Source organism: Vombatus ursinus, unplaced genomic scaffold (genome assembly GCF_900497805.2).
Source record: "Vombatus ursinus unplaced genomic scaffold, bare-nosed wombat genome assembly UNPS02014773.1, whole genome shotgun sequence".
Taxonomy (NCBI): domain Eukaryota; kingdom Metazoa; phylum Chordata; class Mammalia; order Diprotodontia; family Vombatidae; genus Vombatus; species Vombatus ursinus.
The window spans coordinates 7,812,071-7,828,747 of record NW_020954551.1 but is presented as its reverse complement, the minus strand read 5'-3'; the positions used below and the strand labels follow the sequence as shown (position 1 = coordinate 7,828,747).

General features: G+C 42.9%; 1 protein-coding gene across 2 annotated transcripts in view; it reads right to left on the bottom strand.

Moving 5' to 3' along the window:
• The window catches only part of PTPRG (protein tyrosine phosphatase, receptor type G), a 790,321-nt gene that overhangs the window by 91,529 nt on the left and 682,115 nt on the right, over positions 1-16,677 (bottom strand). Inside the window, exon 14 of one of the 2 annotated variants that reach the window (XM_027863786.1) lies at positions 1,521-1,607. The exons of the other annotated variant lie outside the window; for it this stretch is intronic. Within the exon in view, the coding sequence (XP_027719587.1) occupies positions 1,521-1,607 (87 nt within the window). The remainder of the gene's footprint in view (positions 1-1,520; positions 1,608-16,677) is intronic. 2 annotated transcript variants of the gene reach the window in all.

Below are 16,677 nucleotides of genomic sequence, written 5' to 3'. Positions count from 1 at the left end.
CTTTGCAGGAAAACAGTTTTGACATTAAGTCCCTTGCATACATGGAAGAAGAATTGTTCTTTTTGGTCTAAAAAGGTCAAATGTGAGGCAACAGGTGAGAGTCGTAAGGAGGCAGGAGTAAGAGTTCTTAATACTTTAGAGCCATCCAAAAGTAGAATGGGATTGTCTTGGGAGGTGGTGAGCTTGCCCCTTCCTAGAGGTACTGAGGAAAAACCTGGATGAAAGCATTAATGGGGGATGCTGGAGAGAGGATCTTTGGGGAACAGTTGGACTGGAGGGCCAGAGAAGCCCTTTCTAACCCTGAGAATTCAGGGAATTGCATTTGGGATTTACTTTTGGAATTCTGAGACGGCATTACTGAATGAATCTTCAAAAAGATAAAACAAAGAGATTTTAGGGAAGATAACTCCATTCTGCACCGTAATGGTTTCAACTTTTCATTGTCTTATGAGGAAACCAATGACACGCAGCATTTAAAAAAATAGGTCCTTTACTTACTCATTAATCCTTCACTTCCACAGAATACTTTCTAACTGCTTGGGCAAATCAAAGAGGCATATCTGTTTTTACTAAATAGGTAAAGAGTTGTATTTTTGCTTTGATTTAGAGATAAATTCTGCTGTGACCTATGTAAAATGCTAACAGAAATTCTTCAAGTCTGATCTTCACCCAATCATAATACAACCTATGGGGCTAATTAACTTGTTAATAAGAAATGGAATTTGTCTAAGATCATCTGTGATAAATCTTTTTTTTTTTAAATGTCTTAATTGTGCCATTTAGATCATCTTGGTTGAGAGTACTATAGCATTCTAGGACAAGAATTTTTCTAATGAACATTCAGGCTGCTATCAAGATAGAATGTAAGCTCCTTGAGGGCAGGGACTCTTTCTTCTTCTTTTTTTTCATTGTACCCCCAGTGTCCAGCACAAGGTCTGACTCCTAACAAATGCCTATTGACTGATTATAGCCACTTTATCTATCACATCTGTTTATCCCCAAATTTCATTGTCTTCTTTGGAAAATAGATGATATATCATCAATTGGTTGACCTCTCCCCTTCTGACCCTATTTCATTCCCCTGTCCCCTCTAATTATTAGCTAACTTCATTCAGAGAGATTCATCTGAGATTTTCTCTTGGGGTAAAGCTTTATGCATGCATCATTTTGATTAAAGAAAACTTCTAAGACATGCAAATACCTGGAACTTGGGAAGAAACAGGATGCAAACACCCCCTCCCCCCAATTCATGCCTCCCCCTTGATTCCTCCCCCCAAAAAGGGTCAGAAGAAATGCATTCATTGAAGTAAGCAGCACAGGGCAGAATATCAGATAGATCTCAGTTGTTCCAAAGCTGTAGGGAATGACAGTTCTCACTCAGAACAGGAAACCAACATTACAGGTAGCATGGAGCTGTTCAGGAGATTTCAGCCACATTACATTGCAACAAACAAACAAAAGGAATTCAATAAGCCCATCCCAGTAATCGAAACTCCCCACCTGAGCTTCACTGCCCTCACCTGCTCCCCTTCTCTCCTCTCTCCCCAGAAGAAGGCACTTCACGGAAACGTCTGGGAGAGCCCTTGGACTTTATTTTGTTACACCCTCTAAACAAACAAAAACAAAAGAGAAAAGGTATAGAAAACAGGATTTTCAATTGGCTGCTGAGAGTTGTACTTCAAGCGATCCCCTCCCTTTATGCCACAGACATCCCCCTGCCCCATTATTCTGCCTCCTTCTATAAAAGTGTATTAAATAGAAGCTTTGGGTTTTATTTTATGCTAAGCTCGGGAACCTGAAAGGGGAATATATGCTTTGAGGGCACTTTTCTTTAGCTATAAGTCTGTGATTGGGCCTATTCATTCTAGTATGGAAGAAAGACTTTTCTTCTAATGAACATGCCCATCCTTGCATTTAATAAATGTAGATTGAATTGACTGGTACCATTTTTCAACATTTAACGTGCTGGCTATGCCAAAGAGATGGAGCTAAACTAGATCATCGATAATAACAAAACATATATAGTATATATACATACCATTATATATATTATATATGCATATTATATATGTAGTTTCAAGGTTTGCTGAGCACTTCATATAATTATCTCACTTGATCTTCACAGCAACCCTACGAGACAAGAGCTATTATTATCCCCATTTTAAAAATGAAGAGACCAAGGCAGACAGGTTAAGTGACTTGCTCAGACTCACACAGCTAGTGAGGGTCAAACTTTTATAAAATGAATACATAATGAGGATGATGACAGCTCACTTTTGTGCAAAGTGCTAGTCATCGACATGGGACGGCAGCATGACAATGCTGAGAGACGACTGGGTTTGGAGGAAGAGGACACAGGTTCTAATCCCTGCTCCGTCCTTTACAATCTTTGTGATGTTGGGCCAATCTCTGTGTGCTTCACTCTCCTCATCTATGAAATGGAGGCCTCTAAACCCCCTTGAAACTCTAAATCTGTTACTTATGATGATCTCGAATAGATTGTGAATCTTTTGGGGGCAGGGATGGACTTTTGGCTCTTTTTCTATTTCCAGGTGTTAGCACAGTGCCCTGCACTTTTTGTTGTCGAGTTGTCTCAGGTGTGTCAGACTCTCCGTGACCCCATTTTTCTTGGTTTTCTTGGCAAAGATACTAGAATGGTTTGCCATTTCCTGCTCCAGTTCATTTTACAGATGAGAAAACTGAGGCAGTCATGTGACTTGCCTAGGGTCACACAGCTAGTGTCTGAGGACAGATTTGCACTCAGGTCCTCCTGACTACAGGGCTGGTGCTCTACCCACTGTGCCACCTAGCTGTCCTGCCTGGCACATAGTAGGTGCTTAATAAATGTGTACTGTTTCACTTATTCTTACAACTAATCTGTGAGGGAAGAGGATAAATATTAATGCCTTGATTTTACAGATGAGGCAAAAGAGTCTCAGGGAGATTTAAATAATGTGACTAAGGTCAAGAGACTAGACTAGACCCAAGCCTTCTGATTTTAAATTCAATGGTCTTTTCATCCCACAATTGTTCAACTCAAACTCATGATTTCAGTGGTGGCTTATTTTCTTGTTGTAACCTCTAGGTTGAGAGTCTTGCCTCAGAACACTGAGATATTAAACAACTTGCTCAGTCACACAGCAATTAGCTATAAAGGCAGAACTTGAACCCAGGTCTTTTAACAACAAGGTGGCTTTAGCTCTTCCATTCATTTTCCTTGACATGGGTATTGTTGAATATCCAGCTAGGTGATGCAGCGGATACAGTGCATCCCCTGGAAAAGGAAAGACCTAATTTCAAAACTGACCTCTGACCCTGCCTAGCTGTGTGACCCTGGTTAAGTCTCTTAACCTGTCTGCCTCAGTTTCTTCATCTGTAAAACTGAGATAATAACAGCGCCTATCTTCTAGGATTGTTGTAACGATAAAATAAGATAATAATAGTAAAGTGCTTAGCACAGTGCCTGGCACATAGTAAGTGCTGTGTAAATGTTAGGTATTATTATTATTGTTATTATTCCAGATTCTTGGAGTCTGCCACTTCATTTTTTTCTACTTTTTTTTTTGGTGAGGCAATTGGGGCTAAGTGACTTGCCCAGAGTCACACGGCTAGTGAGTGTTATGTGTCTGAGGCTGGATTTGAACTCAGGTCCTCCTGACTCCAGGGCCGGTGCTCTATCCACTGTGCCACCTAGCTGCCCCTAAGGAGTCTGCCGTTTTAAACTACAGAAGTCCCTGTCAAGTTTCTGGCCTCTGGTACTGATAGGGTTCAGTGGCAGATGCCAAGAGTATAAAGATCACCTAATGAGAGCAAACTCAACCGTGGCACTAATTCTGACCCTTTCTGTGCCCTTCACATTCCAATAACCAAGTCACCTGGGACCAAGCTACGTCCCAGCTTCTCTTTCTACCAAAACCAAAGCAAAACAAGTTTCTTTTTCCCCCAAGTAAGAACTTAACAACTGCTCAAACAACACCACTCAAACTTTTCCTAGTTTATGTATGGTCAACTTTTTCTTTGCAAAGCTCCATGGATTCACTTTTCATCATTTTGGTCTCAAACTGTGATGTCTTTCACCTGTGTAGGGAATTCCCAGGGAGATCATAAGATCAAAGAGTTAGAGCCAGAAAGGACCTTCGAGGTTATTAAGTTCAACCCCATCATTTTATATGTGAGGAAACTGAGTCCCAGATAGCATAAGCCCATGGTCACAAAACTCTCGAGGGTCAGAGGTATGATGGGAACCCAGGTCTTCCGGATTCCTGAAACCAACTGGTTAAAACTTAATTGGTAATTTGGCATCTCATGGCACTGTCTGGGGACCTCGAAGGACATGGTCACACAGTAAGTACGTGTCAGAGGCAGCCTGAAGCCCAAATCTTCTTGACTTCAAGGCCAGCTCTAGAATCTACCCCAGTTGCCTCTCTCACTTTTCAGCAGCTTTCTTAAAACCCTGGAATGCCAGGTATGTTACAATAAAAAGTCCTTTTTATCAGAATAGTTTGTCAACCATTTATTATTAAATATACATTTTAAGAAGGGCATCAATAAACCAGAGAACACCCAGAGGAGGGAAGCCAGGATGGTGAAGGGCCATATGAGAACTGGTTGAAAGAGTTAGGGATAGTTTGCCTAGAGAAGAGTGTGTGTGTGTATGTGTGTGTGTGTGTGTGTGTGAAGAGGTCAATGAATGTACAAGTTTCCATATAAGTTTTGCTTTTTCAATGAGAAATACTCAAGAAAATATGAAAAGATACACTAGATGAAACAAAGATTTAATAAAATCAGAGAGAGAGATAGTGAAAGAGAGAGAGACAGAGAGAGAGAGACAGGGAGCAGAGGGAGGGAGGGAGGGAGAGAGGGAGGGAGAGGGAGGGAGAGAGAGAGAGAGAGAGAGAGAGAGAGAGAGAGAGAGAGAGAGAGAGAGAGAGAGAGAGAGAGAGAGAGAGAGAGAGAGAGAGAGAGAGAGAGAGAGAGAGAATATCAAAGATTGAGTGATGGTTGAGGCCACAGCAGAACACAATCATGGATCTGCAGTGCTTTACTGGGCAAGGAGCCAGTGATGTGCCAAGACCAGTGGAGTCATGCCTCCAGGAGACAGATGTAAAAATCAGAGACTGAAGCAAAGGTAAGGGCCTCATCCCAGTTCTGGGTTCAGCTCCCTATGCCAGGCCAAGGATTTTTAAGAAAGCAAGGAGAGAGGCTAGAACCCAGTCACCCCATCTAGACCTACAGCAGGGCAGAACCATCCTAAAAATAGCAGGGGAAAGCTCAGGTTTTACCCAGCCTAGCCACGAGTACAGAAGGGACAAAGCCTGGCTCTGGCAGAGTGTCAGTGCAGAAAAGGCTAGAGACATGAGTAAACAGAAGAAAGTTCTAATACAATGAAGAAATACTAATACTAAATCAAAAGAACCCCAACAGAAAAACTGAAGAATTCCATAAGTACAGGTAGAGTCCTGTTAAAAAAAAAATGGCCTAACTACAAAAACTCCAAGAGCAGATGGAGGTCTTTAAGCAGAAGCTAGATTAGACCGACAGATGAATGGATGGATGGAGAGATAGATAGTAAGATAGATAATATATATGTGTAGATAGACAGATGGTCATGGATAAACTGATAGATGGAAAGTTAATAAATAGTTGCTAGATAGGAGATGAATGATTTGATAGATGGTTTCAAAGACTGATGATAGAGATTACATAGCTGAGAAGAGATAGGTAGATAAATGGATGGATGGATGGATAGATAGGTAGATAAATGCTAGGGCATTTATTAAGTGTTTAGTTGGCTATGTTGCTTTGGGGATTTACTTCGGATATGGGTTTGATCAGATGGTTGCTAAGTTTCCTTCTAACTCTGAAATTGTGCAATTCTGCAATTCACTCACTGGCTTTTTACTCCTTGGCCCATCTCCTTCTTTCCCTGGCACTTTCAGGTCCCCTCCCTTCATTTTCCCATGACTCTCAAATAATTTCACTCCATTTATTCCCGTATTTTTTAGACTCTGCATTAGGAAAAGGTGCTTGGCAGGAATGCAAGAAACGAAGGAAAACAAAGTCCTGAACCACAGAAAAACACAGAGTGGGTAATCAGCAATTCCTCTGCCTCCCTCTGCAGAACATCTCTGGGAACTGCATGGGAAAACATCCTTCACTGGAATTCTATCAATGTGCTAAGCCCGACCGCTCAGTTCACTGGGAGGAAGGAAACTTGCATGTATTGGTGTATACTGAGAAACTGACACAAAAGCCTGAGACACGCTGCTGTCTAAAATATTTAGATTTCTTTCCAAACCTTCCCCCCACTGTGAGCACTGCCAGCTTTACCATTTTAGGAATTTTGGAGAGGAGCTGGTGAGCCACTGTTTTCCTTCGTGCCCAAACACAGACGCTTCAAACTCCAACCCAAAACTGACAACACTTCCCCCAGAAGCAAATGTCACAAAGTCAATAACTTGATCTCCTGGGAAAGGTAGCCTTGGACATGTTTTCTTAAATGGGTGTCTGCGTTCTAGTCTGCCAAAGCTCTTAGGAGGGGCAGCTTGGGATGGTAGCCTCAGAGTCAGGAAAATCTGGATTCAAGTCATGTTTCAGACATACATTGTGCGACCCTGGGGGAGTCATTTAAGGTCTCACTGTCCCTTCCTCTACCCAATAAAAAGAGCAATGAGTTTGTAGTTAAAGGACCTGGGTTCATATGTGAGCTGTTGCCACTACCCGTGTGACTTTGGACAAGTCATCATTTCTTCGGGCCTCAGTTTACTTATGTGTAAAATGATGGTGTATGTATGTTTATGACCTATATGGTCCCTTCAGCTACGAATCTGTGAGGGAACGTAGGAAGTCAATAAATTGTAGGGCCCATTCAGAGCTTTCTTGGTAGGGGGAGTGTCCTATGAAATCACAAGGAAATCACAAGTCCAGTCAAAAAAAGAAAAAAAGAAGGGAAAATTCCTCTAGGGAATAGAGGCATCAGGGTAGAGTGAACAGAATCCTGGTCCCAGAATCAGAAAGAACTGGGTGCTAATTCTGCCTCTGACATACAGTGGCTGTGTGATGATGGGCAGGCCACTTGACCTTTCAGACCCCCAAAGCAACTTCCTCTAAGTAGAAGTGGAGAGATACTGAGCTACATTGGGAAAGGGGAGTTACCACACTGGGAGTTACTATACTAATGAAATCACGTCTGGTCCAAAAAAAAGTTCCTTATAATAAATAACGGGGGGCATGTGTTGGGAGGCAAGGTAGGTTAGAAAGAAGGAATATCAGTAGACTAAAGAAGCATCTCTTAGGGAACAGGGAGTTCTTGAAGTCTTTCATTCCATCCTGTTTCCTTACACTCATCCACCCATCCCACATAATCTCGTCTTTAAAGTATCATTCAGCATGCTGAAGCATCGGCCTGTAAGCAGCAAATCTTGCTTCTCTTTTTGCCCAACGAGCAGGACTTTGCCTGTTCAGAGGCTTTGACTGGCATCTCAGGGCCAATCTGACAGCAGGGGGGCTGTTGCCATAACAACGGCCAGCGCCTGTGAATTCTGAAAGGGCCCCGAGTAGCCATTTGGGAAATCGTTATTGAGGGGAGAGTTGCAAAGGAATGGCTGCCCTAGCGACCAGATGACCCGGGCCTCACTCCCCGCAGCTGCAGTCCCCTGCGCGGGGCCTTAAAGGGCAGAGAAAAACATGTCAGCCACCCCGGAGAACAGCTGGGGCCCCTCCACAGAGGGCCCCCCAGTCAGTGGCTCTGAACAAGACAATTCAGCATCACGGTGTTATAATGAACCTCAAGCCTCAGAGGCGAGCCATGTTTAGGCACCACGAAAAAAGACTATGGTTTTCTAATCTTTTCACTGCAAAAAACAAAACAAAACAAAACAAAACAACAAAAAAAAAACCCAGCCCCCAAATCCTCTCATGCGTTTAAAATGACCTCGTATTTATTTGTGCTTTCACAAGAACATCGTCCCCTCTGATAGGAAGTAAGAGTCCTTGAGAGCAGGGACTATTTCATATCCTAACTGTCTTTGTACCCTTAGCACCTAGCAGTGCCCAGCACACCGTAGGTGCTTACTAAATGGGGACTGATTAGGCATGCTACATGTGTGTCTGAAGGAGTGAGAATCAATCCTTCCTTCTGCTTGGGCTGTGTCTTGCCTCCTTCCGACTTCCCATTATCCGGTGAAAAATCATAGAATCACGTCCTTCTCTTCCTATAAGACGCAGCTGAAGCTCCTTCTTTTACATGGACCCTTTCCTCATCTCTCCCTCCCCCAAATGCTTGTGAGCTTCTTATCAAACAATGTTGCATTAACTACTTGATGTATCTTTGCATGTGTTCCCTTTAAGTTTATGCTGCATGTAGTTTGCATGTATTTGCAGCTCCTTCCATTAGAATGCAAGATCTTTATACTTTTGTGCCTGACATAGTAGCTGACACACAGTAGGCAGTGGTGGCAGAGTGGGTAGGACGTTAGACTTGGCATTACTAAGAACTGAGTTCTTCCTTAGGCATTGACCAACCGTGTGACCTTGAGCAAGACACTGAACCTCTCTCAGCCTCAATTTCCTCATCTGTAAAACAGGGACAATAAAATGGGGTTGCTGTAAGAATCAAATGAATTAACATATACGGAAAGGGCTTTGTAAACCTGAAAGAGCTACCCAAAGCTAGCCGCCATTATTAACAAATACTTGTTGACCGATGACCTGACATCAAATCCACTCCTCTCATTTTATAGACGAAAAATGTGAGACTCGGAGAGATTCAATGTTTTGCTTCAAGGTCACCCAGACACTAAGGAGCAGAGCTGGGATCTGAACCCCCAGGCAGGCTTGCTTCAGAGCCAGGATTTGAGAGAAGTCCAAAGACTCTGGCTAGGTTGGCAAAGCTTCCCATCTTGAAAAACCCCCCAAAGCCCATCCCGTTGGCGACTTGCATTTGATCCCTCCACGGCTACTCAAAGGCCTGCATTTGATGAAAGCTCTCTTGTAGCGTATTTCTCCCTCCTGTTTTTTTTTCTTCCCCTGGGACGGGTGTTTAAAACAAACGTAGCCATGAGCTACTCGGAAACGGCTGCTGCCAGAGCAGATGGAAGGAGGGAGATGTGTACATGAGATCGGCACCGTCGCGCTCTCATTGTCGCCACTGTGGGAATGAATACAGGAAGGGAGTGGGTGCAGCTTCCCAGAGCGGCACACGTGTGGTCAGTCCTTCCATGAACAACAACAAAAAAATCCTCGGAAAAAAAAAAAAAAAACAAACCCAGGTGGGGGTGGGGTGTGTTAGCACGGCCCGGGCTTGGTTTTCACATGCATCTGTTTGTCTGCGCTGCCATCACACCGCCAATGTGAGCCCCCACACATTCAGGCTTTGTATCCCCGTGTATTTGTTACACACTGTATTCTACTAAACATCTAAGGAGAGGAAAAATTGGGATGTCAACAGAAATCACTTGTTTTCATGAGCAGGGCTCTCAACGAGGAAGCCCTAACACATGACAAAATTTCTAAAAACGTTTATTCCTGTAGTGTTCAGAGCTTATGGGCGGGAGGGTCCATGTAAACTCCGTGCATCTTTTTCTAAATGTCACCTCATCAGGATAGAACATTGGGAAATGAATCCTAAAGTGAGAACAGGAATTTACAGATGGGGACACTGAGGCACTGAGACGTTAAATGACTTGCTCATGGTCACAAGGGTGGTCAGTGTCTGAGGAAGGACTGGAACTCAGGTCTACTCCCTTCATTTTACAGATCACAGGAACACCCACCTAGAGTTTGGAAGGGGCAACTCCTCACTTTATAGATGAGGAAATGTAAGCCCAGCAACACACAGCTGGTAATTGTCTGAGGTGGGATTTGAACTCAGGTCTTCTTGCATCTAAGTCCAAGGCTCTATTCGTTACTCTATATCGCCCTTTTCAAACACTTCCCATACTGAGCTTCAGCATCGTGGGTCAAAAAACGAGCACTTTTTAAGGCAGATCAAGTGTCCTGTCCCAGAATCAGAGGAGGATCTGTTATTATTCTTGTTTAGTCATTTCAGTCGGGTCTGACTCTTTGTGACCCCATTAGGGGTCAAAGATAATGGAATGGTTTGCCATTTCCTTCTCTGGGTCATTTTACAGATGAGGAAACTGAGGCAAACAGAGTCGAGTGACTTGCCCAGGGTCAACCAGCTGGTAAATATCTGAGGTCATAGTTGAACTCAGGAAGATGAGTTCAAATCAGGACCCATCCCACTCCAATTCTGAGAAGAAAACTTTTCCTGGAAAGAATCCTTGGGCAAGCTGAGACTAAAGTCACTGAGAATGCAAAGAGGTGACTCTGTTGTTAGCCTGGAGAGGGAAGAATGTTACTTGTTTGCTTGGGGCCTCCTCCACGGAAGCTGTTGCCCGAGTAATGCAGAAATAACCAAGTCAACACATTTCTATTCACTGCCCAATGTGCAGAACCACTTAGCTGGCTCCAACTGACAGCATCCTGAGGTCTTTGCCAGAATCATTTGGCAGGGCTGGGGAAACAGTGGCTCTTATCTGATCCCTGAGGCAGCTCATGATCCCTTTTGAACCTTTGTGAAAGTGACAGAGGAAACAGCTGAGTTATCTTTCCCAGGCCTCGCTTTGCCTCCACTACACACACGTTTTGAGCCAAAGGAAATGCTGCTTGCCATCTATCTGCACGACACCATGCGGAGGTGTTAAGGAGAAAGAGACACACGGTCCCAGTCTCTGAGGCTGTGAAAAGGACAGTGAGACCACCAGCTCAGACACAGATGAGTTAGCCTTCCAGCGAACTTTCTCCTTACAGTAAAACAGGAATACTTAGAAGAAAAATCAACATGCATCTTCTCCCAATTTTGTGTTATTTGAAATGTCAAGTGCTCACTAATCTCTTAGGCCCAATATTCAGGTGACCCTGGGTAAACTGCTTTACCTCTCAATCAAATGAGATGATATTTGCAAGGCAGGTAGGTGGCACAGTGGATAGAGCTCTGGGCCTGGAGTCAGGAAGACCTAAGTTCAAATCTGGCCTCAGAAACTGACTAGCTGTGTGATCCTGCACAAGTCACTCAACCTTGTTTGCCTCAGTTTTATCATCTGGAAAATGAGCTAGAGAAGGAGATGGTAAATCCCTCCAATATCTTTACCAAGAAAACTCCCAATGGGGTCACAAAGAATCAGACATGACTGAAAAGACTAAACAATACTTGTAATGCGTTTAGCTCAATGCCTGGCATGTAGTACGTGCTATAGAAATGCTAATTCTCATTCCTTTCCCTAATCCTATGTTTCCTCATGTGTAAATTGAAAGGATCCAGAGAAAGTCTGGTGCCATTTTCCACTTGCAGTAGAAAGGATGCCAAGGCTGGAGTTCTCACCTGGACTCTGCCTGTTGCAACCTCGATGACCTTGGGAAAACTTTGCTTAGGCCTCAGTTTATTTGCCTTTAAAAGGAATGGGGCTGCCTCTGAGTTATCCTTCCAAGTCTAAATCTATGATTCTGTGATAAGATGATCCCTGAAGTCCCTTCCAGTACTAATATTCTTGGAGGTGATGATGAGAATTTTTTTATTTGGACCTGTGATCACAGTGATGAAGGGACTCCTGGGGAGGAAATATTCTTTGCCAATGCTAACAGGCCCTGGTTCTGTAACTCCAAGTCCACTGAGAGGGTCAATGATCAGTCCAGGTTCACACAGTCTGCAGATGTCAGAGGTGACGCATGAACCCAAAGCTTCCTGACTCTGAAGCCAGCCCTGCAGACTTCATCCCTATGATGGGGATATGGACAACAGCATGCAGACCGCATTGTGGACACACTAGATCAGACCTCCTTGAAACCTCTCTTGCGTCATTTACCTTCAATACACAAACACCAAAAAACTTCTGCTGATCTCTGACTGAATGAGCTGAATTGCTTCAGATTTTTTGAATTGTCACCATATAAGCGTCCTAGAAACTCAGTGAGAACTGAAATCTAACATCTTTGATAAGTCTTTGGGAGAAGGTGGATTCAGTTAGAATTTCTCTTTCATCCAGATGCTATGATTTTATCAGTGAGAAGCTTTCTCTATACATGCATATTGGCAACTCACCTGGAACCTAGCTGTTTGGAGCATTCACAGGTTAAGCGATTTTCCCAGGACTGCATGGCTAATATGTCTCAGAGTCAGGGCTTAAACCTAGGTCTTCCTTACTCTAAGGCCACATCTCTATCCATTAGACAATCCTGCCTCTTATGTCAAATTTATGGACAAAGTTAGTGGTGGGTTAATTACATTTTTATTTTGGTCTGTGTATGTGACTTCATTGGTTTATGAAACTACTCGTGAGGAAACTCTCCCAGTGCAGATGGGCACATACTCAGCAACTTAAGAATCTTAGAGGAGAGAATGTCCTGGGGGCCCCAACTGAGAAGTTAAGTGACTTGTCCAGATCCCAAAGTCAAAATGTCTTAGAGTGAAGATTTGAACACAGGTCTTACTTTTGGCATGCTGGTGGTTTCTAACATAGTTACCAAACGATGGACTCAATACAGTTAAACTTTTTCTGCTCCTATATGGGAAGATGACACACGCAACTTTAACATTAATAGGTCAGTTAGGAGTCTACAAAGACAGAAGGCATGGGTATAAGTTAATTATGTTGAGATGATCTCTTTAAAAAAAATGAGCAGTGAGAAAGAAGGATGTACTGATAGAAGGGGGAAGGGAGAGTTAGAATAAGAAATTTTTTTTTACATAAAAGAGGCGTGCAAGGAAGAACTTTGATGGGGGAAATTGAGGAGGTGGGGTGGTAGGCAATGCTTGAACCTCACTCTCATCAGAATTGGTTCAAAGAGTGAAGAATGTATAGGCATACTCAGTTGGGTATTGAAATCTCTCTTACTCAATAGGGAAATAGGAAGGGAAGGGGATAAGAGATATGGGGGAGGTGATGATAAAAGGGAGGACAGAGTAAGGGAAGCAGTGATCAGAAGAAAAACAAACTTTTGAGGAAGTACAGGAGATAGAGAGAGAGAGATAGAGGGAGAGAGAGAGAAGAAAATAGGGCAGAAGAGAATTACACAGTTAGTAATCATAACTATAAATGTGAATGGAGTGAACTCATAAAACAGAAGTAGCAGCTGAATGGATTAGAAACCAGAATCTAACAATATGTTGTTTACAGGAGACACACCTGAAACAGAAAGACACACACAGAGTTAAAGGGCTGGAGCAAACTATAGCGTGCTTCAGCAGAAGTAAAAAAGACAGGGGTGGCAATAGTGATCTTAGACAAAACTAAAGAAAAAAAAATAGATCTACTTAAATGAGATAACCAAAGAAACTATATTTTGCTAATCAGTATCATAGACAGTGAAGTAATATCAAAAATGTTAAGGGATAATTTCTCTGATAAAGGCCTAATTTCTCAAATATATAGGGAAATGAGTCAACTTTAAAATAATAAGAGCCATTCTCCAAATGGTAAATGGTCAAAGGATATATACGTGTGGTTTTTAGGAGAAGAAATCAAAGCTCTCTACAGTCACATGAAAAAATGATCTAAATCACTACTGATTAGAGAAATGCAAATTAAAACAGCTCTGAGGTACCCTTTCACACATATCAGAAATGACAAAGGCTGGAAGGGAGGAAGGAAAATAGGTATACTAATAAACTGTTGGTGGAGTTGTGATCATTCTGGAGAACAATTTGAACTATGCCCAAGGGCTATAAAACTGTGCATACTCTTTTACCCAGCAATACCACTATTAGGTTCTGTACCCCAAACAGATCAAAGAAAAAAGAAAGATCTAAATGTATAAAAATATTTACAGCAGCTCTTTTTGTGCTGGCAAAGGACTGGAAATTGAGGGGACGCCCATCAATTGGGAAACGGCTGAACAAGTTATGGCATGTGATTGTGATGGAATATGATTATGCTATAAGAAACGACAAGGGGAGTGGTTTCAGAAAAAACAAAAGAAAACATGGAAACACTTATGTGAACTGGGAGATCATTGTACACAGTGACAGCAGTGCTGTAATGATGATCAACTGGGAAAGACTTGGCTACTCCGATCAATAGAATTCTCTAACACAATTCCCAAGGACTCATGATGAAAAAATGCTATCTGCCTCCAGAGAGAGAACTGGTGAACTCTGAGTGAAAGTGAACTTTAATTTTCTTGCTTTGTTTGTTTTTCGTGCTTTTTCTGGTGATGTGGCCAACATGGAAACATGCTTTCCATGACGTCACATGTATAACTGATATCACTTTGCTCACCTTCTCAGTAGGTAGGGGAGAGGTAGGAGGGAGAAAATTTAGAACCCCAAAATTTAGAAATGATGCTAATAAATTTATAATTTTTTAAAAAGAAAAAGAAAACGTTTGCTGCATTCACTGTCTCCACCCCCTTCTCATCTCATTCACTTTTACCTCATCATTTAACTGAAATTGCCCTTTCCTCCCTTTTCAGCCTCACTGGGCATTCCTACTGGTGCCCTCTCTGGCCTTTGAACAATCCTGACACACTGACCTGTCTCTCTGTACCTCATGCACAATGCTCTGTTTCCTATCTCCATGGATGGGCTATCCCCATGCCCACAATGCACCCCTGCCACATCTTCACTTGATAGAGTCTGCCTTTGCCTTCAGAATGCAGATCAATCACTGCCTTCTACATAAGACCCTTCCTGATCCTCCACCTGTTAGTACTCTCCCAAGCCACCTTGTATTGAACAATTATGCATCTATATTCTTTGTCTGTCATTACATCACTTGATCCTCACAACAACTCTATGAGGTAGCCACCAATAATAGCCCCATTTTACAGATGAGGAATCTGAGACACAGAGAGGTGGAGAGATTGCCAAGCTCATTTCCTTAAACACATCTACCTCACTGTTTTTAACCAAAGCTAAAAGAGTTCCTATGTGCAAGTCATTTGGAAGCAGGTTCAAGTTCAAAGTAATTTGGGCTTTAATCTATCAGTAAAAGAAAACCATCTGTCTTATTCTAGGGAGGGCCACATCGTCAGGTCAATTGTGTTTATGCTATGGGCCCTTCTCACAGAAACGTCAGTGCAGGTTCTGGAAGGGACACCCTTTCGTCTCCATTGCCCTCAGTCCATAAGAGGCCTGTGAACCCTTGGTAAAAGTAACCTCTATTTTTCTTTCTGTTCTGTGGCACACTTAGAGTAGCCTTCCCAATGTCGCATTAATCATAGTGAGCTGTAGGAAGGGAATTCCAATCCAAAAAACTGGCATAGGAGGTTGGCTCTGTTTCCAATCTGAATCCCCAGAGAGCTCCTTGACCAAACACGACTGCTTTTGCCACTAGGTTACTGTGACATAATAGTATCTTTATTTTGGTCCTGAAATAGTCACGACAGTAATGGGAATGGAAAAAAAATCTGTTGGCACTTTTTAGGACATTTACTTTTGCCATGGAAATAAAGGCGTTATCCCTTTCCTCGTTCTGATTCCATGCCATTCTCCACCCCCTGCCCTCAGTAACCGTCTTCAAGAACCCTAGATGCTTCCTTTGGCTTCCGGGCTGCAACAGCTCTCCAGCTATTCACCTGAGCCTCCCAGCCCCATCAGGAAGACCATGATGTTGTCATCATCTTGGCCAGAAAGAGTGGTTAATGCCCAGCAGCTCAAACTCTCTTATTCTTCCTCAGGATCTCTGAAACTTCAACAGCTTTTCTGTGCACAAAGGACAGTATTCCTATCCGTCCTGACCTCCAGGACAGATGATGGTGACAGGTGCCAGAAGATGGGAATAGCTCAAATGGAAACAATGTCTTTTTTCCCCTGTTGGCGTTTGGGAATAGGGCTTCCCCAGGGGTGTGCATGACCAATGCCAGTGCTGAGTTCTTCTCTGGTAGGCAGGACAACTGCTCTACCTGTGCTTGTGATATGGGCTGGTCTCTCCTCTGGGAGGGAAGGTAAAGGGGACTCAGTAAGGCCTTTCCACTCCCCGGGTTATAAGGAAAGGTGATGCGTTTTTTTTTCTTTTTTGTTTTTCACTAGGCAATGAGGTTAAGTGACTTGCCCAGGGTCACACAGCTAGTAAGTGTCAAGTGTCTGAGGCCAGATTTGAACTCAGGTCCTCCTGATTCCAGGGCTGGTGCTCTATCCACTGCGCCACCTAGCTGCCCCCTCCCCCTACCTTTTTTTTTTCCAAGTCAGAGACAAGGTTTATTAAAACACCAAACGTGGTGGGTAAGATTTTAAGAAACCGAGCTACTTGATGACTTTTGTATTGACAAGCAGGTCAGACTCTTAAGGAAATCTGAGACGGGTGAAGTGTTCTTTATGGAAATCAGAAGAAAGGCTGCAAAATTAAAAGAGAAAAGGGTTTGAGGACGCAGAGGCACTGAGGGAAGAGTGAGACCCAATGGAGAAAGGACCCAAAGAACACCAGATAATCTGGTTCTTATAGAGGGGTGAAATAGACCCTGTAGATCAGGGGTTCCTAATTTCTTTGTCTGTCTTGGTAGTCTGGTGATGTCCAGGGACTCCTTCTGAGAGTTATCTTTACAAATGTGTAAAATAAAATGCATTGTATCTATTGATTTAACTTCCCATCTATCTATCCATCCATCTGTCTTTCCTTCTTTCCGTTCATGTCTCTCTCTCTCTCTCTCTCTCTCTCTCTCTCTCTCTCTCTCTCTCTCTCT